Source organism: Mercurialis annua, linkage group LG1-X (assembly GCF_937616625.2).
Source record: "Mercurialis annua linkage group LG1-X, ddMerAnnu1.2, whole genome shotgun sequence".
Taxonomy (NCBI): domain Eukaryota; kingdom Viridiplantae; phylum Streptophyta; class Magnoliopsida; order Malpighiales; family Euphorbiaceae; genus Mercurialis; species Mercurialis annua.
In genome coordinates, this window is record NC_065570.1 from 62,970,609 (window position 1) to 62,998,025 (window position 27,417).

Sequence of the window (27,417 nt, forward strand, 5' to 3'; positions counted from 1 at the left end):
AATAGAATAGGATTTATTTCATAAAAATCACGAGTTTTACACTGAATTTCATTTTAATCACGACCTTTAAAAGTTGTCATATAAAACCATGAACTTTCAATCAGTGTTTTAAAAACCGGACCGGTTAAACCGCGAACCGGCCAGTGGTCCAGTCTAAAACTATAAAAAAAACGGATTTTTTGGTTGAACCAGATCGGACCGGATTGAACCGGTAAAAAACTGGATGTTGAACCGGGTTAGACTGAATTGAGCCGGTAAAAAACCGGTGTACCGGCTTTTTTCAATTTTTTAAAAATTTATTTAACCGGTTGAACCGGTCATTGAACCACTTGAACTGGAAACCGGTGTACTCACCGGTTCGGTCACCGATTCGGTTTTTAAAACACTGCTTTCAATTTTTTTTCAAATTTATCATTTCCGTATTTTTTTATTGATTAAATTCTTTACTAAACTATTTATAAAAGATCCAAATTATAAATCCATATCAAACATTAATATCTTTCAATTAGAGTATGTAAGATTTGTAATTTTTAGTTATAAATAATACACCGAATTTTACTTTGGTGATAGATTTGAAACAAAATAAAAGGTCGTGCCTTTAAATGCCAATTTTTAAAGGTCATGATTAAAATGAAATTCCGTGTAAAGGTCGTAATTTTCTATGGAGTCAACCCAATAAAATATTCTTATTAGTTTTCACCTTTTTTAAACTACTTATTTAATTTTGCTAGTTTTCGTCTTTTTAAACTACTTATTTTAGTTTAATTGTTTTATTATAAATTTTTATCATGATTTTCATCTTAAATTTATCTTTTATAAAAATTTAGTTTGTCTTTTATTCTACTTTTATAAAAATTTAAAAAATCAAAATTAAGCTCCCTAAATTTTTTGATAAATAAGCTTCCTAATTTAAATAATTTTTTTTTAAATTCAAAATATAGAGAAAAATTGGATAACTATGATAGCAGTTAGGGTTGTACATAAAATATTCAAACCAATCAAACCAAACTAATTCAACCAAACCAAACCAAATATTGCAGTTTAGAAGATTGTTGGTTTGATTTTGGTTTAGAAATTAAAAAATAATAATTATTGGTCTGGTTTGCGGTTTCAAAAATTATAAATCAATATAAACCAAAACCATACATATTTCTATTAAAATTATAAATATTATAACTTAAAATAAAATTTGTATCATTATTTTTAAAATTGTACTTGATATAATAATGTATTCAATCAAATTACGAACATCTTTGTATGAATTAAAATAAACAGGGCGCATGTGGTATAATCGATTGAGCGACTATTTGATAAATAAAGGCTATGTCAATAACCTTATATGTCCATGTGTTTTTATCAAGAAAAAAACATCCGAATTTGTGATTGTAGCTCTCTAGCTATATTGACGATTTAAATATTATTGGAACGGATAATGAGATCAATGAAGCAAGTTTGTACTTAAAGGAAGAGTTTGAAATGAAAGATCTTGAAAAAACCAAACATTGTCTTGGTTTGCAAATTGAACATATGCACAATGGCATTTTAGTACACCAGTCAAATTATATTGAAAAGATCTTAAAACATTTTGGAATGGACAAAGCAAATCCTTTAAGTACTCCTATAGTTGTTCGATCACTAAAGCTTGAAACTGATCCATTTCGTCCTTGTGAAGAAAATGAAGACACTCTTAGTCCTGAAGTACCATACCTCAGTGCAATTGGAGCGCTTGTATATCTCGCTAATTGCACTTGCCCTGACATATCATTGTCTGTCAATTTATTAGCAAGATTCAGTTCAGCTCCCACGAAGAGACTTTTGAATGGAATCAAACATATATTCTGTTATCTTTGTGGAAGTACTGATCTTGATTTATTTTATTCTAACGATTCAAAATTAGAATTGATTGGTTATGCAAATGCATGTTATTTGTCTGATCCTCATAAGGTTAGGTCTCAAACTGGACATGTATTTACAAGTGGAGGTACTGCAATTTCTTGGCGATCACAAAAACAAACACTTGTAGCCACTTCCTCAAATCATGTTGAACTTACTACATTACATGAAGCAAGTAGGGAATGTGTGTAGCTCAGATCAATAACACAACACATTCAAAAATCATGTAGCCTTCCAGTCCATAAAAGCCCAACTGTCTTATATGAAGATAATACTGCATCTATAGCACAAATCAAGAAAGGGTACGTCAAGAGTGACAGAACCAAACATATACCTCCAAGATTCTTTTCATACACTCAAGAACTCATAAAAAATCAAGAAATTGACATCCAGTATGTTTAATCAATTCCTACAGCAATATTTAGAAAACATGTTCATAATATTGGAATGCGCCGTCTGCGAAATATATAAAGGACTATTTATGTTGCAATGAGGGGGGAAAATTACGCACTGCACTCTTTTTACCTAATTAAATTTTTTATCCCATTGTGTTTTTCTTTAGTGAAGTTTTTAATGAGACAGTACAATATAGCGTAATGTAGAATTGATGTTTTGTCATTCAAGGAGAGTGTTATGAATAGTATGTAAAAATATGGATGAAAATTCAAAGTTACCTATTTAGTTTAGGTAAATAATTTCAACCCTCATATTTGACATGCATATAAATGCATTAATTATATGATGGGTGAAATTGGCTATAAATAGGTTTCAATCCATGTAAATTATAGTAGTAAAAAATATTCATAAAATGGTGAAATTCTCTTAAATATTTTTATTTCATTGTTGGCTTGTTCTAAATGCTCTTAATTGCTAATTAATTTAATTTATAAATATTATTTATATTATTATTAAATTTATAAAATAATTTGAATTATCAATAAAATATTGATTTAAAAAGCATGTGACTCCGAGATATGGTGTTTATCATGATTGAATATCGACCCAGCAACCTTACCTGAAGCCTCAGCAATAAATCTGCTACAAACATTAATATTTCAGATTTTGGCACGTCGTGATATTAATAAATTTCAGCTTCTACTGCCACTTCTTTATATTTTGAACGAATATAGTTGCGGAGTATTAAACTCTAGAGTTCATACACTCATACTGAACTTTCACTTAATGCTAAAATGAATATTATATGCTAAATTATCAAAAAATATATATTATATGCCATGTTTTTTTATAATTATTATTAAAATTATTATTTTGTTTCACTAGGATGTCACTTGTCGGAAAGCCATACTAATTTGATGATATATTCAATGTCACATGTCAAATCATTTAAAAATAAATACTTTTTTAAAATAAAATTTCTAATTTAATACTATTTTTAAAATAAAATGTATAGTTTGATAACCTTTAAATTTATATTTAAAGTTAGATAATTTTTTTCTATAAATATAACTCCTAGTGAAACAAAATAATATTTTAAATAGATGGAAAAAAATTGCAGCCATTTTATAATTAAGTGAATGTGTTACTCGTAGAATTTAATAATCCACATTGCACAATTTTTTTTATTCAGTTATACTTTTATTTATTTATAAATATATTTATTTTCTAATTTGTTTGATATAAAAATAATTAATTTTATACAATCTTTAAAAATTATTTTCAGAATGATTATTAAATGGAATGAAAAATAATTTAATTTATATACAAATAAATTGGAATTTAGTTTTATTAATAAAGTTTGAAGACATAAGAGATTGTGTTTTAGGGTTGTACAACCCGAACTCCCAATGAACAACGGAATTAAAATTATATTTATTATTTAAATTATTTTTTAGACTATATTTATATTTTTTTCTTTTAAGTAAATCTAAATAGTTTTAGCTAATTTTTTTAGTTTTGGCCAAAATTTTGTCGTTTTGTCCAAATAGAACTGCAAATAAACTGAGTTGGGTGAATTTTGATTTGGTTATATTCAACTTGTTATATGAATGGGATATTTGAGTTTAGTCCGAGCCCAATTTGAGCTTTCAATACTGCACTCGAAATCTTTTAGAAGCTAAATGAGCCGAGTATGTTCATTTAGGTGCTCATCAAACCATCTCAAACTTATCAGATTGTTTAGCATAGGAGCCAAATTCGTTTAGAATCTAAACAATATTTTTTTTTATTTATATACGAGTTGGTTCACAAACTCTTAATCAACTCATATGCAAACAAGCTCACAAACTCATAATTGAACTCATATATGTGCTCATTTACGAACTCATTATCATATACCAGCTCGCGAGTACATATATGAGCTATTCATGAACGTAAATGAGTTGAGCACCTCTAAATTCAAATTAGATTCGTTTCCATAAATGAACATAAATTAAAGATTAAAATTGTTCATGAAAATAGTGAAATCAAGGTTCTTTTTTTTATTTTTAGCAAGCAGTGCTTATTTCTTTCTGGCTATAGTAGAGAACCCGAACCCATTCCCAACGCCACAATAATAATCTATATTTGTATTAAGTCTTTTAAGTCAATGTTTTTATACAGCACAACTATTTAGACTAATGAACGAAGTCGAGATTGAGCTTGTTTTATCCGCATGAGATTTAATTTTGGCTTTGAAATTGATGGATAAATTAAAAGGAAATAACTTAACTCTTGGTGAGTATATTCCTTCCATAGAGATTGATAATTTTTTTTTTCAAACGTTTCAATATACTAGTTTCGCATTACGTGTTATGCACGTGGCTCGTAACGTAACTCGTCAATGTACATATTAGTAAATTTATTATAACCAGTTTCGCATTACGTACTATGCACGTGCCTCGTAATGTAACTCCTCAATGAACATATAAGTAAATTTATTATAATTATATCAATTTTTTTATTTATAATTAATATTAAATTAGTTAAGAATTTTTGTAAAAGTAAATATAATATATTTGGTTATTAAATTATTTTTTTCCATACTGAACTTATTCTTCTTTTGGTTTTATAATAACCATAATTAAATAATTAATTTAATTTTATTAATAATATCTTTAAAAATAATAAGATAGAAATTTAAATAATAATATATTGAACAAATATAATATTTTAATTTTATAGTTCAATCAAACTAAAAGATAGATATTCCTACTAATTTGAAGACAATTTAGTTATTTTTTACATATTAAAAATTAAATTGGAGATAATTTAGCTACATATTCTAGTTAGGACTTTAATTACAATAGTGATTAATTAAATAACTAATTAGTTAATGACTATAAAACCTTTATTTAATAGTAAACTGAAAAGGATTATTCAGTAAATTTGTCTGTCCCCCCCTCCATCCGTGCTTTTATATATAGTATAGTATAGATAGATATAGATAAATAAATAGTTATTTTGATTTGATTAATTAAATTGAAATCTCCCTTTTACTCTATATTAATTTCAGTTATTCATATTCTTCTTAATCACAGTAAATTAGTATAGATAATTATGGCTTTTTTTTCTAATATTTTATTTGTTTCCTTTATATATTATGGCTTGTAATGATAGCGCTACAACTACTTCATTTTCATAAAATAAGTTATAAAGTATTTGCCAATGTGGGCCTAGCTTGAATGGCTAAGGCACCTCTAAGTGCATCAAGAGGTTGTGGGTTCGAACCACGCCTCGGTAACTAACAACTAACAAATGAGACTCGAAAGAGTCGATTCCCACCTTTGATTAAAAAAAAAAAAAGTTATAAAGTATTTAGTAATATCAAAGATAATTAAAGTAGGGTAGAATGAGAAGTTAATTAATTAGTTATATAACTAATTTAAACATCCTTTCTCGATTCTTTAATTCCTATATAAATTCAACTTCATCTAGAAAATTAAATTTCACGATTAATCTTTGAATTGAAGTGAAAGCATGAAATTGAGATATTGAAATAAGGAAAAGAAGATGAAGATTTCGATAACTTGTAGCTAGTTAGTTAGAGTTGAATTAGCTAAATTATTGATGACTTGGGTAAACCGGCAAACATTATGTCCTAGAGCATTAGCTATCAAATTAATAGTTTTAATTTTCTTCTTCGACTTTGTAGAGTCACCAACTTGCATCTCCAAAGAAGATGATGAACTCGACGATGAAGAAGATTGTTCGAGCGAGGTACGTTTGTTAGTCACTCTAACCGGAACATAATCTGCTGAGCCAATTAAATGAGGAAAGTTGAGTCTAGCTTTTGAACCGCGCATTTTAAAAGCGGTTCTATCATAAGCCAATGCTGCATCTTCTGGCGTCTTGTAAGTACCAAGCCAAATTCTAGCTCCATGTCTCTTCGGATCTCTGATCTCCGCCGCATACTTGCCCCAAGGCCTCCTCCTTACACCTTTAAATTTCGAGCCCTTGGACCGCGCTTTTTCTTCCCCGACGGCTGCTTCTGGGAGACAATGATCATTATTAGGTGGCAATATTGTAGATTCCTCGATCATTGAATCAAACTGCAGCAAATCATCAAGCTTAAAAGAAGTTGGGTCATCAAGTAAAGCATCTAGTGAAGCATTTGTTAGGGTTTCAAAATCATCTTCTAGAAAAATATGTGGTGAAGTATTTGTTAGGGTTATAAAATCTTGTTCAAGTAAAATATGTGGTGAGGCATTTGTTAGGGTTTCAAAGTCATCTTCAAGAAGATAATCTTGGATTGACTCCAAAAGATTGGAATAATCATTACTATTTTCTCCAAATATTTCCATGATTAGAGGAAAAAGAAGAAGTTGGTATTGGTCAATGTGAATAAAGTGATTGTTAATTTGGTATAAATACTGAAAAAATTATTACACACAACCGTTACGCCATGTCATTCGTGCAACAAGCCAATGATGCGTTAGCCATGTGTAACTAAATACTGAGTTTTCTTTTTCCTAGTAAATGAGGTTACGGTTCTTTGCACCCCATTTTATCTTTTCATTGAATTATATCACATGGTCCTGATTATATAATTAGATTTTCTTTCATGGGTTGGTATGTGTTAATGTAGTCTGCAATCTCCATAAGTATTTGTCGGATTCAGGGACGGCCCATGTGGGGATGTGCTCATGTGCATATGTCCATTCGGTCAGGTTTTATAACCAAAATCTATCAAACCAAACCGAATCAAAATTACACATAATCAAAAAAAATATCCATGGTTGAATCAGACCAAACTAATTTTTTCTATTCGAATCATTTTGAATGTTTTAATTATAAAATCTCACTTTCAAATGAATAGTTGAATTAAAGTTTGCTACCGCAACTGACCACAGTTGGTTTGTCGGAGTGGATTTAATATCAATTTTCATTGTTATATATTCATAGATCAACAATTTAATATTTAGATGGACTTGACGGTCTCCGGATTTTGATGGTGATATTACATTAATTTATGTGGATCTTATATTGTAGGAGCGTTTATCCCACATAACGGATGTGTCACGTCATTTTTATGAGAAATTTTTAGGTAGACTCAGTATATCACGTTATCTGTGAACTAAATCTATCACATTATACACATAATTAAGGCCAAATAACCAAAAAAGGTCAAACATTTCATAAAAGTTTTACAAAACTCCAAACCTTTCAATTTTATCCAATTTGTCATGAAACACATGATTTCGTTTCAATTTTGTCCAACTAAACAGTTTTACTTATGTGGCGCTGATGTGTGGCAAGCCAAATGAGCGCCACGTAGGCACCATATGAGCAAAATTACATAATTGGACAAAAACGAAATCATGCATTTCATGACAAATTGGATAAAACTGAAAGATTTGAATTTTTGTGAAACTTTCATGAAAGGTTTGCTTTTTTAGTCATTTGGCCATCATTAAAATGATGCAATCTTGTAATATTGCTATTCAAATGTGTAAAAAAATAAGTAGTGAATTTATAAGATTACCATCATTTTAATGATGTGTCATAATGTGATAGGTTTAGTACACAGATGACGTGATAAACTGAGTCTACCTAATTTTTTTTTCCATTTTTATAACAAGTTAGAAAATATTTGCGATAGAAAATCTTTACTTATTCTTTATTTTTTATCGTTAAATAGTCACACATGGCAAACTCCTCATTGGTTTGTTGCACGAATAAAATGACACATCCCTTGCGTTGTAATTATTATATATTATAGAATTCATGTTGAATCAATAATTTAAAATTTAGACGGATATGTTGATGTAAAGATATGTATATCATATATTGTTGTATTTATGTTAGATCAACAATTTAAAAGTTAGACGAATCTTATGATAATATTATATAAATTAGGTCGATTTTACATTAACGTACCAACATCATTAAATATTTAGGTGGATCGATCTTACATAGATTTCATGATAACATAATTTCAAGTGGATTTTAATGGATTTAACTGTAATCTGAGAGGAGTTGATCTTTAAATTAAACGCTACATTTAAATTATACCTGATTCACCTAAAGTTCACCATGTAAAATCCACATATATAGTAAACGTGAATATTTTGTCAATATAATATAATAAAACTTAAATTTATATGGTCGGCAGTCAATGAATTACGACCGAAACTCTGCCGATCTTCAATCGTCGCAGGACCGTAACTCCTCCTCCTTCCGTTGACACAACAGTCAATAAAAATAAAAATACAAATGAAAAATAAATTAGAGATGTTTAAAAGTCATAGTAAGAATGCAATAAAATATTAAAAATGTTAGTAGTGTTTGCGTAAATTTGGAGTCTCATATAACTTTACTTTTATATGGAAACAATTTTTTTATATTATAGCAATTTTTATAGGAATCAGTTATATTTTATTAAATGTGTCACATTTTTAAAATTCTTTTTATTTCTAAAAGCACTAATAAAAGAGAAAAAGTAGTGCAACTATAATTCATAAGTTGTTTATTTACAATTAAACTCATAAAAAAGTATTCTATAAATCAAATTAGAATGAAACATTTAATAAACTTTTCAATTAAAATAAGAGAGAGAAATTAATTTTTATTCGTATTATATTACTAATACTGGAATTTTAAAACTAATTTATGATTTTAAATATATATATATATATATATAAATTATTAATCTATATTATATAAATTTAATTTTTTTTTGAATAGTACATATTTGTTTTAACAAAAATAATACTTTTTTTAAGACCAAAGAGTTTAAATTTAATAAACATAAATTTTTATAATTTAGTATATATAAATTATTTTTGTAGTTATATATTATTTTGTTTTAGATAAAATTATATAATTTTAGTTAAGCTATCTAATGTCGTTTAAAATTATATACGTCCTTCATTGTTTTCAATTATCGATTTGAGTAAATGTTTTATTAATAAACATGTGACATTGTAGAATTTTTAGATGATTTTAATTAATTGTATTTAAATTTGTTCTTTTATTTAATTATTCTCAGAGGAGGAGGAAATTTTCAGGGGAGGAGCGGTAGCTCCGAGGAGCTTCTGCTCCTCCCTTTTCTAAAAAACGAGCAGTTGCTCCTCGTTTTTGTGAGAAGCAGTCCTCACCTAAGGAGCAGCTCCGACCCAGATACCCAGTACAAATTGCGACGATCGTGATTCAGTTCACGATCTATATTCTGTATCAAATTGTGGTATGAGTATTGTAGATCATGCTATAGTTTGTCTTTTAGGAAATTGTGGATTAGGGTTTCATCTGAATCGATAAATTGGTAATATTTTTATACACAAATGTTTTATGTATATGCGCTTTTGATATTTAACTGTAAACCTGTTTACTAACTCATAAATATTTATATTTCTGATTCCGTTGTTGTTTCCCATTTTTTAGATGTCTAGCCTTGGAGTAATCGAGCTTCCTTACTTCTACTTCAGGGAGGCTCTCTCTTTTTAATATATATATGGTTTTGAACTCTTAGTTGTTGTAGTAGTATAAAATAGTTTGCTATTAGCCTTGTTAGTGGTTTTTTGTTTATATATTCTGATATAAAACCGCTGCTTTTATATGTACAATTTTAGTAGCTGCATAGATGGCATTGTATAGTTACTTATCGATCATATATATATGGTCTGGTTATATGGTTTTAGGTTACATAAACAGTGGGTTTTATATATATGCCAATTATATGTATCTGGTCCGATGTGTATGTGTTTTGATATGTTTAATATAATGCTTTTAAAGTATAAGTATGTCAACATTATTTTCTTAAACATATTATTATAATAAAAGTTTTGACGTGTTATGAAACAGGGCTGCCTAAGTTATAAGACAAGTGAGTTACGCCCTGATTTCTAGTGTTACCACACCGGTTTTTCAGAAAGAGATATATGTTAACTAGTATTTTCCAAAACGTAGAATAATGTATTGTTTCACAAAAATTTATAGAGGTTCTTGGCTTACTACGGATTTCGGAGCTACCACTCTCGTTACTTAGCGCCGGTCTCGACTCATGGATTTGGGTCGTGACTTTTTTGCTCGAGTCGCAAAATTAAGGATCGGAGATCATATCTATCGATGTTTGGATACACACTCAAATCTTGATAGCGATGCGACCATAAATGTTCTTCTGTTTTGGTTGACAGATCAAAGTGAATCATGTAAACTAAAACTCTACAAAAAAAATATACTCAAGACAATAGCTAATTTTTTACGGATGTAGTCTAAGGGTGTTCTTCTACTGTGGTCCGAGGATGTCCTGCTATGGTCCAAGGATGTTCTTCTGTTATGGTCTAAGGACATTATTGGATTATAGACATTAAACAATTTGGCTGTGCTAAAATTAGGAAGACATATTTTTTTTAAGTGTAGGAAGTCGATATGAAGAGTTCAGGTTTCTCTTAACTTTCCATCAATTGGGCTACTATCGTTTTGTGATAGATTTTAGGGGTGTTTACATGAATACTAAGAACACAAAAATATTTATAAAAATGTGATTTTATAAATATTTACAAAAATACATTTTTTAATATAAAATTCTAATTTTTTTAAGTTTTGTATATATTTGGAATACATTTCGTTTATAATCTGGATAATAAGGATATATAATTTTTTTAGTTTTGTATAAATTTATTTTACAATTCATATATAATATGAATAATATGTTGTTTAAAAGTTATTTTAAGAAACCAAAGCAACACCCTTGTCTTGTCCTCTGCAATAAAAAGTAAAGGAAAACAAAACAACAAATAAAGAACGACTGATAATCTAAAATCTTTACGAAGACAACAAGTTCAAATCCATATTTTGATCAAGTCATGAAAGCATCTTTGAAGTAATTGCTTAAGTATAGGCACACTGACTCTTTCTCAAACCACATATTTTTTGGTAAAACGTTTATAGCTCTTCATCAGATGGACTTCAAACTCTAGGAATCATGATTTTTTAAGATAAGGAGCATCATTATTTTAAAGTAATTTAGTATAAACCTTTTTAGTTTACTATATCTATTTATATCATGTTTACGTAATTTTATATCTACTTGTGTGTGTATATATATATATATATATATATATATATCCACTTATTTTCGGTGGATAGATAAATTAATTATGTCATAGTTCTTTCTCCTGACATCTAATTTAAGCGATTCAAATAGTTACGGAAAACTAACGCAAATACTTAAAATCTTTACGAATACAAAGAGTTTGGATTCGCCCTTTGCAAATACCGAAATCGCCTTCAAAGTAACTGTTTAAATAGAGGCACAATGAGTTTTGTCATATCAACATTTTGTGATCGATTATGGACTTCACAATCTATTTTACTTTAGCAGACTACATGCACTTAGATATTTTAGGCAAATGTATATACATTTTAAGCAATACTTTGATGCACATGTAGTCTCCTAAATGCGATGATATTTTTGTAAATTTAAAAGTGAATAACAAGATTTACAAATATTTTATGTTTTTTCAGTATTTATGTCAAAACCAAATGACTCCCATAAAAACAAAATGTAATATTATTTTGGGCCAATGTTAAGAAACAAGATTTTTTGTTTTTTTTGAAAGTAGCAAAAGAAGCAATGAAAATAATAAAAAGAAGGCCCCCTTATATTATGATTATGGCCCAAAATAAAGATTTGGCCTCGTTGTTTGGAAAGTTGAATTGGAGTAGAAGAAAAACCCTAGACCACATAAACCCTTATAAATTCCTTCTTAAACCCTCCTCTACTCCGCCTCTTTCATTTGCACACTTCATTCTCTCATTTAATACAGTAAACCCCAGCGAATTTTATCCTTCTCTCACTAAAGATGGAGTTTTGGGGTAATTTTCCCTTTATTTCTTCAGTGTTTTATGTTCATGTTCATGTTTATATTGTCTGTTTGGTTTTATTGATTGTTTGGAGTTGTTTTCTTTGATTATGTTTTTATTTCATTTTTTTTTATTGTTTGCTGCAATAGGATGTTCATGGGTTGTGTATGTGTTTTAATCTGCTCTTGATGTTTTTGTACTAAGGCTTAATATTCAATCAATTTGTTGAGACTTGAGATGAATTGCTTACCTGTTGACCCTTTTGTTTCTCCAAAGTTTTTTAATATTAAAGTTTTCATCTTTTGGGTTAACTGCCTGTTGTGTTCATGCCTTGTTATTGACATTGTTAAGTTACTTGTAAAATTTGTTCTTTTGATAGCTTATTGCTCGTAATCTGCTTGATTGCCTCAGGTGTTGAAATTAAGGCTGGGGAAACTCTTAAAGTTGGACCTGAGCCGGAATTTATCATTCATCTTTCTCAGGTTGGATTCAATTTGTTTATCTTCCCAAGTTGTAAATTAATCTGGCTTAATTGTAGTTAACAGTCTATTTTGTCTTCTAAATAAAATCTCCTTATTTTGTTATTCAGGCAGCTTTGGGGGAGTCTAAGAAAGGAATTGAATCCGTGCCTCTCTATGTGAAAATCAACGACAAGAAGATTTTGTTGGGGACTCTTTCTCATGAAAAATTCCCTCAGTTGTCTCTTGATATAGTCTTTGAAAAGGAGGTCGAGCTCTCTCACAGCTGGAAAAATGGGAGCGTCTACTTGAGTGGTTACCAAACTCTTACCCCTGATGCTGGTGATGAGGAATATCCTTCTGCTACTGTTATTTTCTGTATTGGCTTTTCCAGGAAACGAAAATGTTTTTTTTCTTTCTATTGCTCATGTTTTTAGTTTATTATATAGTCCAAAGTGACTTGTTCTTGCTGACAATAAAAAATTTACTATCCTATGTTATGGTATCTTTGTGTAATATGCATATCATTAGTTGTTTCCTTGACTGTTGGCTGCCTTCTTTTTTCCTGGACCACTATGTATTCTGGTGAGTGCCATCACGAATTGTATTTTTGGTTCTTGTTTTGAACTTGGTTTTGCAAAATTTACTGAACAATTTGAATCATGCTTATGCAGATGAGGAGGATTCAGAAGATGAAGAGCCACTTCCAGTTCCAGTTGTGAATGCTGGCAAAGGTATTATCTGGTTCTTCCTGACTGTTGGATAATTTGTATGAATCCTTTTTTTGATTTGATGATTTTGTTTTCAGTAGCACCCCAAGTAACACCGAAAGTTGGTTTAGCTGCTGCTAAGGCTAAGGGCAAGCCTGATGTTGCCAAGCCTGATTCTTCAATCAAACCAAAGGCAAAGGCAGCACAACCAATCAAAGCTGAGGAATCTGATGATGATGATGATGATGAGTCTGATGAGGACGAGGATGGTGAAGGAGACGAATCTTCTGGTGATGATGTGTCTGTTGAGGTAAATTTCTTATAAAAAAAACTATAGTACCTATTGTTCCTTGTTCTGTGCAAAAATCTTTCTGTTTTCAATTTAAACTGATTTCACAAGTACATGTTTGAGATTGGATCATTATAGATATGATAATAATGTCATTGTAATTGTGGAAGCAAAGTGAAATCATTAGTCTATATCTTTGTTTGTTCCAAATTGAAAAATGAGTTCATGAGTTTGGTGCTAGTTCAATGCTTAATGTTACCACACATTTTATCACTGAAGAATATTGTAGGAATGCTCTAGTTTGTCAATGGATTGTTTTTGATTCCTCAGTTATCATTAGCATTTCCTAGCGCTTTACAATGTGTTCATGAGCCTTTTGGTCTCAAATGTTTATTTTTGGGGTTTTTTTAATGTGCAGGGAATGTCTGTTGATGATGATTCAGAAGATGAAGATGATTCTGAAAGTGAAGATGAGGAGACTCCAAAGAAGGCTGATAAAGGAAAGAAGAGACAAAATGACTCTGCTTTGAAGACCCCTGTTTCTTCAAAGAAGGCAAAATCAGGAACTCCTCAAAAGACAGGTATTCTTAATCTTTTTACTTACACATTCTATCTTTATACTTCATTGTATAATATGCGTTATTATTGTTTCCATTCAAATGCATCACTCATTATGATCGTTTTCATTTGTCAGTAATTTTCTCTTCCCTTTTTCAAGTTTTTCTATACCCCCATTGAATTGAAATGATTGCTTTTGCCTTATCTATGCTCTTTGATTAACTCAGATTTTTCCCTTCAAACTGACCTGATTCTTTGAACGTGTTGTTGGACTGATTAGATGATATTTTAGTCATAGCTTCTATTTAAAACTCATTGTGTTTTCTGATTTTAGAACTTTGAGTATATTCAATATCTGACCCAACTCCTTGTTTGTTTTATGTTGACAAGATGATAAGAAGAATGTTCATACTGCAACTCCTCATCCAGCTAAGGGTGGTAAACCTTCTGCAAATGGCACTGCTTCAAAAACCCAAACCCCAAAATCTGCTGGCAAGTTTTCTTGCAACTCATGCGACAGGTACTGCTTCTAGCACAAGTTAATAATTTTATTGTCACCAGCTCTTTAAAACCAAGCATATCTAACTTGCGGCATCATTAACAGGTCATTTACATCTGATGTCGGTCTGCAATCTCACTCAAAAGCCAAACATGCCGGCAAGTGAGTTTTAAAAGAGGCGCATGGTGTTGGTATTGTGTTACAAGATTTTGTTAGTTATGGCATAGGAAATGAGGTTTTATGATAGTAGCGAGTAATTTAGTAACTGCTTTTGTCGATGAATTGGAAGAAGATATGATTTTGAAAACCCTGTAATTTGGTTTTGTGCTATTTTATTATGTCAATTGGTTATGATCTGATGTATTTTCTTCCATATTTAAATCTATATTTTGAACAAATTTTGTGGCTCCTTATTGCACTTATTGTCACTGTTTACTTTAGACAATAATAATAATTAGTTGTCTAATCGAGTAGAGTTTGATTCACAAACTATTTGAAACTGATTTGATAGAGTTGAATCTGAGCTATTACTGTCCAACTGATAATTGATTTTAAACATTATATTAATGGCTCATTGGGTATAAACATTATTATTGATTTAGTAAAAATACTGAACTAGCAAATGATAAATAGATATTAGAATTTTCTGAAACCAAGTTTTGTGATATTCAAGAATTTCTTCTGGCATCTCTACTTGTTTGAAACATGAAAAACGAAAAGACTTTTTGTTTTAGTTTTATTTTTCCCGACAAGTTCTCGTGATTTTTCTTCAAGTTCATGTTTCTTCGTCATTAATTCCTCCAATCCAAATAATTGAATTTTCTAGAGTTCATCAAAATATTTGTTCAAGGAATCACCCTTTCTTCATATAATGTTGAGGCAACTCAATATATGAACAATTTCGACAGATAATTTAGAAAGACGAATGAATTTTTCGCTCTCTCTTCCGTTTAGTTCATGAGAGGGTATCAACAAAAATAGCAGCAAATCGAGCAATGTAGTAAATCCCGTACTAGGACACTTCTTTTTCATGGAGAAGCTACAGATTTTGGCTTTTTTATGGAATATCAGAATCAGAATAAGACCGATTATCTCATCCTTTTGCAATTAGGTGATCATCTTGAAGAATCTTCAGCCTAGAAAATATTGAATTTATACTTATTTATATTGCTAAATGCTAAAGCTTAGCATTTTATCCGAATACTAATTATTTAAGGAAACACACTTCATAAAAATAAAAAAATTATTCCTAGGCACCGTTTGGATTGAGGGTTTTTAAAATCCATGGATTTTAGGAAAATCGATGGATTTTAAATCAATGGAATTTAAATCCATAGATTTTAAAATTCCATCGTTTGGATTGAATATAAAATCAATGGATTTTTAATATTATTTATGGAAAATAATAAATAGTATAACAATCCATCATATATAAAAAATGGTGGATTTGGACTTTCCCACCTAATAGGTGGGAAATCAAAACCCTAAAAAATGATGGATTGTAGAAAATGAGGGAATTTATAAATCCATGGATTCTATTAATTTTTTTTCTAGGCAAACGATAGATTTTGTCAAAATCCATGGATTGTTTAGAATCCATCGTTTAGAATCCATCAATCCAAACGGTGCCCTAATAGAATTAGTCTGTCTATAATTATATTATGATGTTAATTCTCTTGAGATAACTGGTTCAAAAAATCATTACTAATTTAATTTCTTGAAAAAAGTAGTATATTTAAGGCTAAAGGTAGAAAAAAAAATCCATCCTAATTTTCACAAAAGTACATGTCAATCCTTTTATTTTTTTTGAATATAATTAAACCCTTTTTATTTTCAAATAGAACAAATAACCTCATTCGTCCAACACAATTAGAAACATTCATTAATGGCTGATATATCTCTCATAATTATATAGGAAAAAAGTTCAAAAATAATTTTAATATTTAAAATATTTATCGAAAATTTGACAAGATTTTTTTTAAATAGTATATTTCAAAAAAATTACAAATTAAATCACAAATTTTAGCGTGATTTGTAATTACAAAATACATTTTTAAACTTGTTAAATTTGAATACATCATTCATTCTCCGATACAAATGTGCTGAGTTGATATTTTACCAGAGATCAAGAACACGTCATTATTCCATAAAAAAAGTCTTTAGGTTAATAATGTGTTTGATCATTAATTTGATTCCATATTTTTTGCGAAGTTTAATAATTGGTCAGACTTTTAACCCTTAATTTCAGTTTTACTAAATTATTCAATATTTGAATTGGATAAGATTTTTTATTTTTTTAGTAAAAGGTACCAAGGATACAAATTTTCAATTTAAATTGAAACGATATCAATTTTTTTTTTATTTCAACCCAACATACTTTAAAATTTTCAAATTAAGCATACACTAAGAAGAATATGTTGATATATATGTAAGGTCTGGTGACTGACAATGTCATTATGTCATATAAAAAAATAACAGATCTTATCATTTAAGCTAAAAATTATATTTTTTTTGTGCCAATTTAATACAAATTGAAGTGTATACTCAAACATGTTTGTTTAATTAACTTCGTGATTTATCAAAATAAATTACTAATCCATACATGCAAAAAAAAATTAATATAAAATTCTCGGACAACAAATGCTCTAATTTAGGGGCCGTTTGGTTTAAGGTTGGGAATGGGAATCGGAATGGGAATGGGAATGAGAAGGAATGGGAATAGGAATGATTGTTTTCATTTTTTGTTTGGTTCAAAATTAGTGTAGGAATGGGAATAGATAAAGTTTAATAAAAAAATTATTTATTATTTATTAAAAAAAATTATTTTTTTTTAAATATTTTTTTATATAAAAAAATAAAAATATTTTAAAAAAATAAAAAAATATTTTTAAAAAAAATTTAATTTTTTTTTTTAAAATTTTAAATTTAAAAAATATTTTAAAAAAATATTTTGAAAAAATAAAAAAAATTATTTTCGAATTAAAAAAAATATTTTTTAAAAGAAATTAAAAATTATTTTTATAAAATAAAAGTTATTTTTAAAAAAATAAAAAATTATTTTTAAAAAAAATTTAAAAATTATTATTTTTTAAATAAAAATTATTTAAAAAATATTAAAAAAATAATTTTAAAAAAATATTAAAAACGTTTTTTTTATTATTTTAAGTATATTTTTTTAAAATAAATATTTTAAAATAGTTTTTTTAATAATTATATATTTATTATTTATTATTAAAATATTTGTAAAATTTTGATTCCCATTCCCAAAAGTTCATTCTCATGGGGTAAGGGGGGAATGGGTGATTCCCATTGAGGGGGTAATCACATTCCCATTCCTTAGTACAATTTGACAAAACAAACATAAATAATGAGAATCATTCCCATACCCATTCCCATTCCCCCCATTTTATGGCGAACCAAACGGCCCCTTAGAGAACAAATTTAATAACGTCATAACTCTTTTATTTAGAAGAAAAGATGATAATATAAAAAAGTCTCGCACTTGAGAATGCAAAATTATCATCAAACACAAAATTTCTTCAGTCTGATCGAAATGCAATTGACAAATTATCAGCAAAAACATACCAAAAACAACGAAGTACCAAATTAAACTATTCAATCTGCTTTAGCCGCAGCGGCGGCGGCTTGACCTCGGAGACGACCAGTTCTTCTTGCAGCAAAGAGACCGACCTTTTGGCCGGGAGGAGCGTCACGGCGAACCGTAGTAGCATGACCGACGTGTTGATGATTACCACCACCGTGGGGATGGTCCACCGGATTCATAGCAACACCACGAACTTTAGGCCAGCAGTTTCTCTTTGCTTTGTATTTATGATATGCATTTCCGGCTTTCAACATGGGTTTTTCAGTTCTACCACCGCCGGCAACTTGCCCTATCATAGCTCGGCATCCGCTCGGAATAATCTTCTTGGCTCCGGAAGGAAGCTTGACTCTGTAAAAATGAAATTCATTAATATTCATATAGTAAATTATACACAAGTGGAAGGCAACATATATATTGCACAAATTCAAATTTGGTATTAAAATTCTACTAATATATTTAAACATATAAAAAATAACTTAATTTCTAGCAGTACTTTATATTTTTCAGATTATAATAATGTTATGTAAGACGCGTCACGTTAAAACAAGAAGCTTCACAGTGATTATTGTCTGAAATAAAAATTAAATTTTGATACCAATTTCATACAAATTAAAATTTAACTAACAAATAAAACATATAAATTTACAGCACGTCTATCCAACCAACTAGCACATAATCCTGGTAATTTATTCCGGAGATTAATGTACTTTGTACTTATTTTCAATCTAGCTACAATTCATCTCAATTTATTTACTAAACTATAATTTTAATATATAATATCATAAGATTTAAAAGTGATTTTCAGCTAAATTATGCATACGTAGCGATCTAACTTTTGATAAAAGAAAATATTCAAATTATACCGGTGGAGAGTCTATGTAAAAAAGATTAATTCAAAAAAATTCCATTAAACATACATTTAACTCGAAATAAATAAATTTAGTATAGAAAAAAGAAAAATACCTCGAAGTTCCATTATCAAGATTATGACTGATAACAACAGCATAATCACCCGAAGCTCTAGCAAGAACACCTCTATCCCCTACATGACGTTCCACATTACAAACAACTGCTCCTTCCGGAATTTCTCTCAACGGCAAAACATTACCCACCGTCAAATTAGCCTTTTTACCGCAGTACACAAACTGCCCGGTATACATTCCTTCGGCCGCCACAAACAGCTCCTTCTGAAGCTTGTACCGAAGCGGATGTCGGAAAGTGACTCTGGCCAGCGGAGCACCGCGGCCAGGGTCGTGAATTATGTCGTCAACCACGCCTTTTAGGTATCCGTTACGCTCTCCGAAGTCGAGAGAGCGGAACCTTGCCGGTCCCTTACGGTGGTGGCTGTGAGACTTGAAGACTGAACCGGCACCTTTACGCTGCCCACGAATTACTCTGCCCATTTTTTAAAAGTTTTTAGAGTTTAGGGTTTCAGAGGAAACATAAATTAACGTATGGCAGTTTATATAATGGCTTTCTGCGAGATTAGGGTTTTTACCAATGACAAAAGACTTGACGGCCAAGTTTTTGGTTTTTAGTTAAGGAAAATTCTCGTTTTTATTAAGGTAACCGAAATTTCTTTTACGGTGTTTTAATTTTTTATATATATAATTTTCTCCAACGAAATTTACGTAGAGTTGAATTGTGTTTAAGGTTTAAGAGAAAACATAATAATAGTGAGGGGGTAGCGATTTTCCCACTCCATCTCTTAATAACAGCACTCCAAAATCTTTCAATTAGACTTATATACCCTCTTTGTTTAAAGAAAGGCTATAAATTTGCAATATGACCTAATAAATTGTTTTTTAAAAATGCTATTTTTACCTATTGTATTATTTTCCAAAATTTATATCCTTGCCTTTTTTAATTCAAAAAAAAATCCTTGCCTTTTATACAATTAACTCTCCAATACAATTTTTTTTTCATTGTGCTTATTCCAAAGTTTTATAAAACTATTCATTTACAAAAAGTTATCTAATAACGAAAAAGAAATATATCATAAAAACTATTTGAAAAAAAATCATTATATACAGTATACAAATATATTTAGTAGTTAAGTGTATTTTATTTAAATTATATTATTTATTCTAAAATTTAATTTAAGTGGTTTTGATATTATTATATTTAGTATTAAATTTAATTAATATGAAGACAATTATTTATAGTTACATAATTTATAAATTAAAATATATCTGAATTTAATTAGATATGAAAAAACTGAAATCTTTAGTCAAAATATTTTATTACAAATAAATTATCTGACTTTTATAATTTTTTTATGAAATCAGACAAGTTAGTAAAATTAAAAAATTGATGTGGTAAAAAAATTAGCAATAATGCAAAAAATTTGTTCAAAAAAATAGTATCAGATTATTATTATTTTTAATAAAATAAAATAAAAGGATACGAGGTGGTAGGTACATTAACAATTATGTACATTCAGTTTATAGTATAAGTGAAGAGGGTATATTAGTCTAGTTAGAGAATTTTGGAGTGCGGTTATTAAGAGATGGAGTGGGAAAATCCCTACCCTAGTGAGGGAGACTTTTACAAGATTAGGGTTTTATGTTTTTTAACTATGAAAAAACTTGACGGCCACGTTTTCTTCTTAATCTGTTTTGATTATTTGTGTTATTAATTAAGGTAAAATGTTACGATTAGTGTAGGAATCTTAATTGTAATAGAAAACGTTTTCCCTAATGCAATAAGAATCCTAATCAAAATTACATTTATCCTTAAAAGAAACTTTTGTAAAAAGTTAAAAATCGAATTGATGTTTGATTATTTCCACTAAATTAAAATAAATTGATTTTTAATTATAAAAAAATTGATTTTTATTTTGTTTTTGTCAACCAAGCTAAAAGAATCATACTTCATAATCAATCTACAAAACAGAGAAAGACAAGGGGGTACTCTTTTATTTTAATAATATGACTTATACAAAAAAATTATAATATAATTTTGACTCTAAAAAGCCTCCCACCTTTTAACCCCAATTCATTTGCACATTCACATTTAAAAATCACTAATTTTATCTAAATTATAATCTTTAAATTTCAATTGCACTCTCAAACATTAAATTAACCTTTTTTTATTTGAAAAAAGTCCAAATCAATATTTTATATTTTAGCATATACACTAAATAGAGTTCAATGTTATATTTAAAATAAAAAACTATGCTTTTCAAAATTTAAAAAACTTAATAATAACTCTTTATTTAATACAAATAAATATTTTTATATTAAAAAAGTTCACATCCGATTTCATTCGACCTAGCCGCCTTATTTGATAGTTTATAATTAATTTCAATTTTTAATATATCGTTTTTAAATAATTAAAATATTAATTTAATTAACTAAATAATTAATAAAATCCTCCACCTATGTATTCTAAATCACCGCCGGTCCGCCGCCTACAGTACGCCGCCGTTCGTCCTCCGAACATGCCATTTTCCTTCCATGGAAGTCGAGCTCTTTGTTTTCCATGGGAGGAAGACAAGTTGGTTCGTCTTATTCTTCCCAAGGAAAACGATCAAATCTGGTCGTCTTCCATGGAAGACGAACCAGATCTGATTCGGTTCCCCGAAGGAAAATAAAATTATTTATGAAAAAAATTAAATTAAAAATGATATAAAAATGCAATTTAATTTTGCTGAATAAAAGCGGTAATGTCCAAAGAAAAAGGAAGTGATTTTTTATAACATAATAATATTTATTATTAATTTTTGTAAGTTTAAGATGTTTTTTTGTAATTTTAATTATAACATTGAGGACTATTTCAAATATTTGTTAAAATATAAAGTATTGAAAAAAATCAATTTAATGCTTCAGGGTGTAATTGAAAGTAAAAGGTGTGGATTTTAATAAATGGGGGTATAACTGAAACTGAAAGATCACAATTTGAATAATTGATAATTTTATAATGTGAGGATGCAAATGTGGGGGTTCAGCAAATTAGCCTATAATTTTATTCACTTTACAATTTTTTTTGCCTTTATAATATTGTAGTGATATATATATATATATATATATATATATATATATTATTTTATGTTTTTTTATCAGCACCTCATTTAGGTGCTTTTATGAAAAGGAGTATTATTAAACCAAATTGGAAGACTACATTAAGTGGCGTAGCCATGAATTATATAAGAGGGGAAAATACAATATATTTTTTATCTAATATATAAAAAATGGAATTTATTTAAATTAAAGATTAAATATGCAATATTTTTATAAATAACTTGTAATGATTAAAATAAATTTTACAAGAAAAAAATAATTTTTTGAAACTAAGTGCGGGAAATGCCCCTCTTGTGACGTATGTGACTACACCACTGCTTACATTGATAAAGAAAAACATCAATAGTTAAACGTTCATGCATTTGAAATAAAACAAAATGCCAAAGCTAAATTGTGTGTTGTACTGTTCACATATCGTCTTATAAATTTAAACTGAAAATTATATGATTGCTTGGTCATACTAGTATGTATATTGATGATTGGATCAACTCCCAATTTTAGCGGTTTCTAAATATCTGTAGTTAATGACGAAGGGAGGGGTAGGCTGGGGATGGCCTTGGCCCTCCCTATTTTCTGAAAATTAGCTAAATTAGCAAGGGATGGGTTTTTTTTCTTTCTATTTGACCCCTTTTAACTTTAAGAAATTATTTTCCTATGTATAGTGCTATCGCAATTTAGACCTCCTTATATAGAAATCCTGGCTCTGCACTGTCTGTAATAGCTCAATGATAATATTTTCAATTCTTCTAACCAACTAATGGCTTCTTTAACGATTGTTGATTCGGTCATCCTTGATTGGATTAGACCTGAAATGCCCATTGCTTTATCTTTTAGCAGGATGACAGCCTCATTCCGAACCAAACAAGCTATTTTGATACCATTTCCATCCAGACTCACTGCAACATTGACGTTCACCTTCAACTAACCTGACGGAAGAGCCACCTGTCTCACTAAACCGTCATCACTATCACGACCAACGGAGCTAACGCAACTTTTTGGACATTGAACAAATTGCCATGCTGCCAATTAATGTCAAGCTGCATTTGATAATGTCATCCATTCTCTGTTTATTTCTCCATAACACTTCATTTTTGTTCTCCAACGACAGCTTTTTAAAGGCCATACTCAATCAGTCCTTCATGTTAACGCCTATATCGAAGACCATGGACAGATTCAACATTCTCCAACGATCTTCAGCGAACACGCAATTCCAGTTGGAATTACCGATATACAACCTGCTTTGCATGAACAATAGGTTGGATCAACATTGATTCTCCCAACTTGCAGAGCGTCCATGGTGAACAAAACCTTTGGCAAACACTCCAACAAAAGTTCATAACCATCACTGAAACATGGAGTTCCCAAGTACGTTTCCACACACACACCCTATCATCCTTAACCTCCCCATGTACATCTCAATAACTACTTTTGACCAAAAAATTAAGATTTGTAGGTTCTTTTGGTATGAGGTTTTCTGTTTTTCTTCTAATTTTTTGGAGAAATCCAAAAATAATCATTTGATTGCATCCTGATCTTATCAAAATTTTACTGCAGGATTTCTATTATGACGGTTTTTAATAACATGGCTAATATAGTAAATTTGAGAATCCAAGTGCATTCGACAAATTCTTTTGCTCCAAAGAGTTTTGAAATAATCCACAGTAATAAAAAATAGACAATGAAATTCAAAAGATAACACAGAATATTACTAATAATATATCTTAAAAGTTAAACCCAAATCCATACAGAACAAAAGAAAAGTTACATCACAAGATTATAAGTCCACAGACCAAAACTTTAGTTAAGAAAAATCCTGCAGAATAGAAAAAAGATAAAAAAAAAAACACAATCCAAAATAGCAGAAGGCTGCGTTTCGTGCCAGTGATCACAGAATCCAGCTGTTGATGCGTTGATCGGAAACATTAAGGGGCCTGCAAAATCCACCTCTGAAAGCACACCCAACAACCTGTACACAAATTTTATGGTAAGAGCTATTACAAAAAGAATGCCTTGCACCTTTCACAAGCAGGGATACCTGAACCTGCAAAACTCAATCAAAAATGTAAGCAATCAAACTTATTCTAATCAAGACAATAAGCTAAAAAAACAAGTTCATGGAAATAAAACCGGTTATAAACCCCATGATAATTGATGGTAGGGTGCTCGATTGTACTTGTGACAAAATCTGTTGTAAAAATCATAAAACACAAGCATGAATCTCAACATGCACTCACTAGCTATACAGATGTACAAAAGACTCAAGACTGGTTTTAAAAACTTTCAAAACAGCAAATGCAACAGAAAAAGAATTTTTCAAAGTGCAGAGAAACAAAACACGCACACCATTAGAAGCGATTAAGAAACACTTTAGTTTAAAAAAGGTTCAAATTTGAAAAACATGACGTGCTGTCGTGTGAAGTCCCACTTACTAATGCAAAATTGATAAAGAGCTTGGTCATTTCAAGTTATGGGGCTAATCATGCACTCAAGCACAAAGTCAAGCACCATGACTAAAAAGATGCAAAAGAAAATCACAATTCCATATGACAGTACTGTGAACCTGCACACCACCTGCACAGTGGAAAATGGACTGTAAGCTATATTCACCAAAAGGCGACATAAACACCAATTGGAGAGAACTAACCCGTCCAAAATGGATCAATAAGCACGCTGTCCTTGCCTATACCCATTACCACCAACTCCACCGGTACTCTCACCATCATCTGTGTTGACCTGTTTAGAACTTCCCTGTTGCTCTTCTTTTTCCTTGTTCCATTGGGCAATTCTAGCACGTCGCTCCTCACTGCCTTCCCTAACTGGGCTTCGATTGCGCCTTCTCCCAGGACTTCTGCTTCGACGTCTGCGATCAGGGCTTATACTCCTGTGCCTCCTGCTTCGACCTCCACGATGTTGCTCCTCATCACCATGTCTTCTACCTGGGCGGTGGTTACCATGGTTGTACTCTTCATGGCTGCCACGCCTGCCCGGACTTCGGCTGCGGCTGCGGCTGCGCCTTCGTCTATACCTCCCAAACAATTGATTCCTCAACTCCCTACCAGCACATTCATTGATCAGATAAAGAAAATTAAAATAAGAAGAGCACAAATGTGTATCAAATAAAAAATAATTACCTGCCGATCTTTTTGACATGCATAAAATTGCAATAGCCACCACGTTCGCATGCGTTCTCTTCATATTGCCTGCAGGTGGCTTCACGAAAGTCTGTCACAGGCGAGAAATCAGCAATGATGGGACGCCCTGAAATCATAGATACACCAACCAATTAGTATCATCATTTATAGGTCAATCAAATCACAAGCAAAAGCACATAACTTTAACTAAAAGATTGATGATATTGAAGAAAGAAATCTTACCAGCATAGAATCTCCCGCCCAAATTTTGAAGTGCACTTTGAGCATGCTCCTCCTCTCTAAAGAGAACATACACATTCCCGACCTGTACATTAACATTAAACTAAGTATCAACAATTGAAGAACAAACACAGAAAATGGTAACAACAAGGAAATCCTTTGTCTAAAGAACATTACCATGTGATCAGCAAGGTTGTCACAGACATTCAAGCTATCAATTTCACCATATTTGCTTAGCTCCTGAAAAAGATCCTCATAAAAATCCTACAATTTCAAACAGAAGATAGATTCAGTTAAGGTTATAATAAGTGACAAAAAAAATTGAAAAATAAGTAAAAAACAATAAGTGCACCCATAATTATTTTAAAATACAAATGGCATAAAAGCCATTTCAGACTACAATTAGCACACATCCTATCTAAGAATTCAGCTTTCTAGTGCTCTATAGACTACAGAAAAGTAAAACAACTCCAATAGGCAATAGCTAATAAATGAAAGATTAATTAACTAGAATAGAAGAGGAACAGAAAGTAGATCAGTGTAAAACACAAAAAAAAAAAAGCAAACGAACACACAAATTTCTAATTAAATTAACAGACTTTCAAGATTCAGCTAGACTAAGTTTTATACACCCATTCAAGATTCAGTTAGACTAACTTATGTATAGTCATTGAATTGTTTCAGAATGTAGAGACTATCTAGCAAAACCTCGAGCCATTCAATTCTTCGAAATGCTTTCATCCCAAACAATGCCAAAATAAATACTACTACCCAGCAAATGAATAAACTAACCAAATCCTAATACATATTAAACAAATCAAATCATGCAAGAAAAACACAGAACCTATCAAAAATCCAATCCAATTTTTCAATATATGATTCCATTACAGTGTGAATTATATTTTTGAATTCACTAAAAATCCAAATTAGGTTGAATAATTTCTGTGAACACACAATGCCAAAAGAAAACCCTAGCAAATCAAATAACTAAACCCTAATTTATATTAGCGGACCACAATTATTATCAATCAATGAATACAAACAATACAGAGCTACTAAATCAAAACGGCACCGTTAGATCAAAATAAATATAGAAAAATAGCGAAAACGACAATTAGCAGCCAAAAACGACGTAGTTTGGAATAGAGACCTCAAAGTGCTGCTGAACCTTGCTCGGATCAAAAGCGGTGCCGTTAGCGTCGATGCCAGGGGTAATCATGTCAGGACGTTGATACATATTAGAAAGCAAAAGCGTAGGGCTCACGCTCGGCTTGGTATGGATCCTTGAACAGCGGTCGCCGTGTCTACACGCGCCGATCTTGAAATAGAACGGACAGTTAACGCGGTCCTTCTCCGTTCCGAATATCGAAGCTAAGTGTTCTGCCATCGCTACGAAACTAGATCGCCGTTAATTGTTTTTTGTTTTTTTGAATGAACTTCCGTTTGTTTGATTTTTGAATAAAGATAAGAGGGGTTTATATATGGGGATATAATAAAGGCGGTGGTTATAGGTTTCTGATTTCTTGATGGAAGTGCGAGATGAGATTACAGCCGTTGGATTATGATAGGGTGTTTGGGTTTGCGATTAGGGCTATCATTCTATGGCTAAACAGTTTCAGGGTAGAAGGGGTTCGATTACTCTTAAATTGAATATGAGGAAAGCCTATAACAGGTTGGGTGGAATTCTTTTGGAGAAGGCTATGGTGAAAATGGGACTTTTGGGGGCATTTTATTAAGCTAATTACAGCCTGCATATCTTTGGGAACCTTTT

At 30.3% G+C, this 27,417-nt stretch overlaps 5 protein-coding genes across 8 annotated transcripts; 2 read left to right on the plus strand and 3 right to left on the minus strand.

Annotated features, from left to right (window-relative positions):
- Positions 1-1,590: 1,590 nt before the first annotated feature.
- Positions 1,591-2,085, plus strand: LOC126674509 (secreted RxLR effector protein 161-like). Its single transcript, XM_050368963.1, has one exon. The coding sequence runs from the start codon at positions 1,591-1,593 to the stop codon at positions 2,083-2,085; it is 495 nt and encodes a 164-aa protein (XP_050224920.1).
- Positions 2,086-5,864: 3,779 nt separating this feature from the next.
- Positions 5,865-6,632, minus strand: LOC126674516 (ethylene-responsive transcription factor 2-like). Its single transcript, XM_050368976.1, has one exon. It carries the CDS (start codon positions 6,630-6,632, stop codon positions 5,865-5,867), a length of 768 nt encoding a protein of 255 aa, XP_050224933.1.
- A 5,407-nt stretch (positions 6,633-12,039) lies between these two features.
- On the plus strand, positions 12,040-15,047 carry LOC126665590 (histone deacetylase HDT1-like). 2 transcript variants are annotated; one of them, XM_050358423.2, is made up of 9 exons: positions 12,040-12,147; positions 12,547-12,617; positions 12,725-12,945; positions 13,168-13,178; positions 13,268-13,327; positions 13,402-13,613; positions 14,011-14,173; positions 14,541-14,670; positions 14,755-15,047. In XM_050358423.2, exons 1-9 carry the CDS (start codon positions 12,135-12,137, stop codon positions 14,813-14,815), a joined length of 942 nt encoding a protein of 313 aa, XP_050214380.1. In that variant the 5' UTR covers positions 12,040-12,134; the 3' UTR covers positions 14,816-15,047. The 2 variants fall into 2 exon arrangements, with proteins under 2 accessions (XP_050214380.1, XP_050214381.1); XM_050358424.2 differs by having other exon boundaries at positions 13,405-13,613.
- A 3,039-nt stretch (positions 15,048-18,086) lies between these two features.
- On the minus strand, positions 18,087-19,715 carry LOC126665592 (60S ribosomal protein L8-like). The gene is made up of 2 exons (XM_050358427.2): positions 19,217-19,715; positions 18,087-18,601 (listed from the first exon to the last, which is right to left on the minus strand). Exons 1-2 carry the CDS (start codon positions 19,654-19,656, stop codon positions 18,265-18,267), a joined length of 777 nt encoding a protein of 258 aa, XP_050214384.1. The 5' UTR covers positions 19,657-19,715; the 3' UTR covers positions 18,087-18,264.
- Positions 19,716-24,021: 4,306 nt separating this feature from the next.
- Positions 24,022-27,417, minus strand: LOC126665591 (splicing factor U2af small subunit B-like). 3 transcript variants are annotated; one of them, XR_007637663.2, is made up of 7 exons: positions 26,797-27,412; positions 25,824-25,910; positions 25,650-25,731; positions 25,407-25,533; positions 24,920-25,327; positions 24,705-24,846; positions 24,022-24,241 (listed from the first exon to the last, which is right to left on the minus strand). XR_007637663.2 is itself a non-coding variant. In XM_050358426.2 (6 exons), the coding sequence occupies exons 1-5, from the start codon at positions 27,031-27,033 to the stop codon at positions 24,934-24,936; spliced, it is 927 nt and encodes a 308-aa protein (XP_050214383.1). In that variant the 5' UTR covers positions 27,034-27,417; the 3' UTR covers positions 24,022-24,241; positions 24,920-24,933. The 3 variants fall into 3 exon arrangements, 2 of the variants coding, with proteins under 2 accessions (XP_050214383.1, XP_050214382.1); XM_050358426.2 differs by lacking the exon at positions 24,705-24,846 and having other exon boundaries at positions 26,797-27,417; XM_050358425.2 differs by having other exon boundaries at positions 24,022-24,846.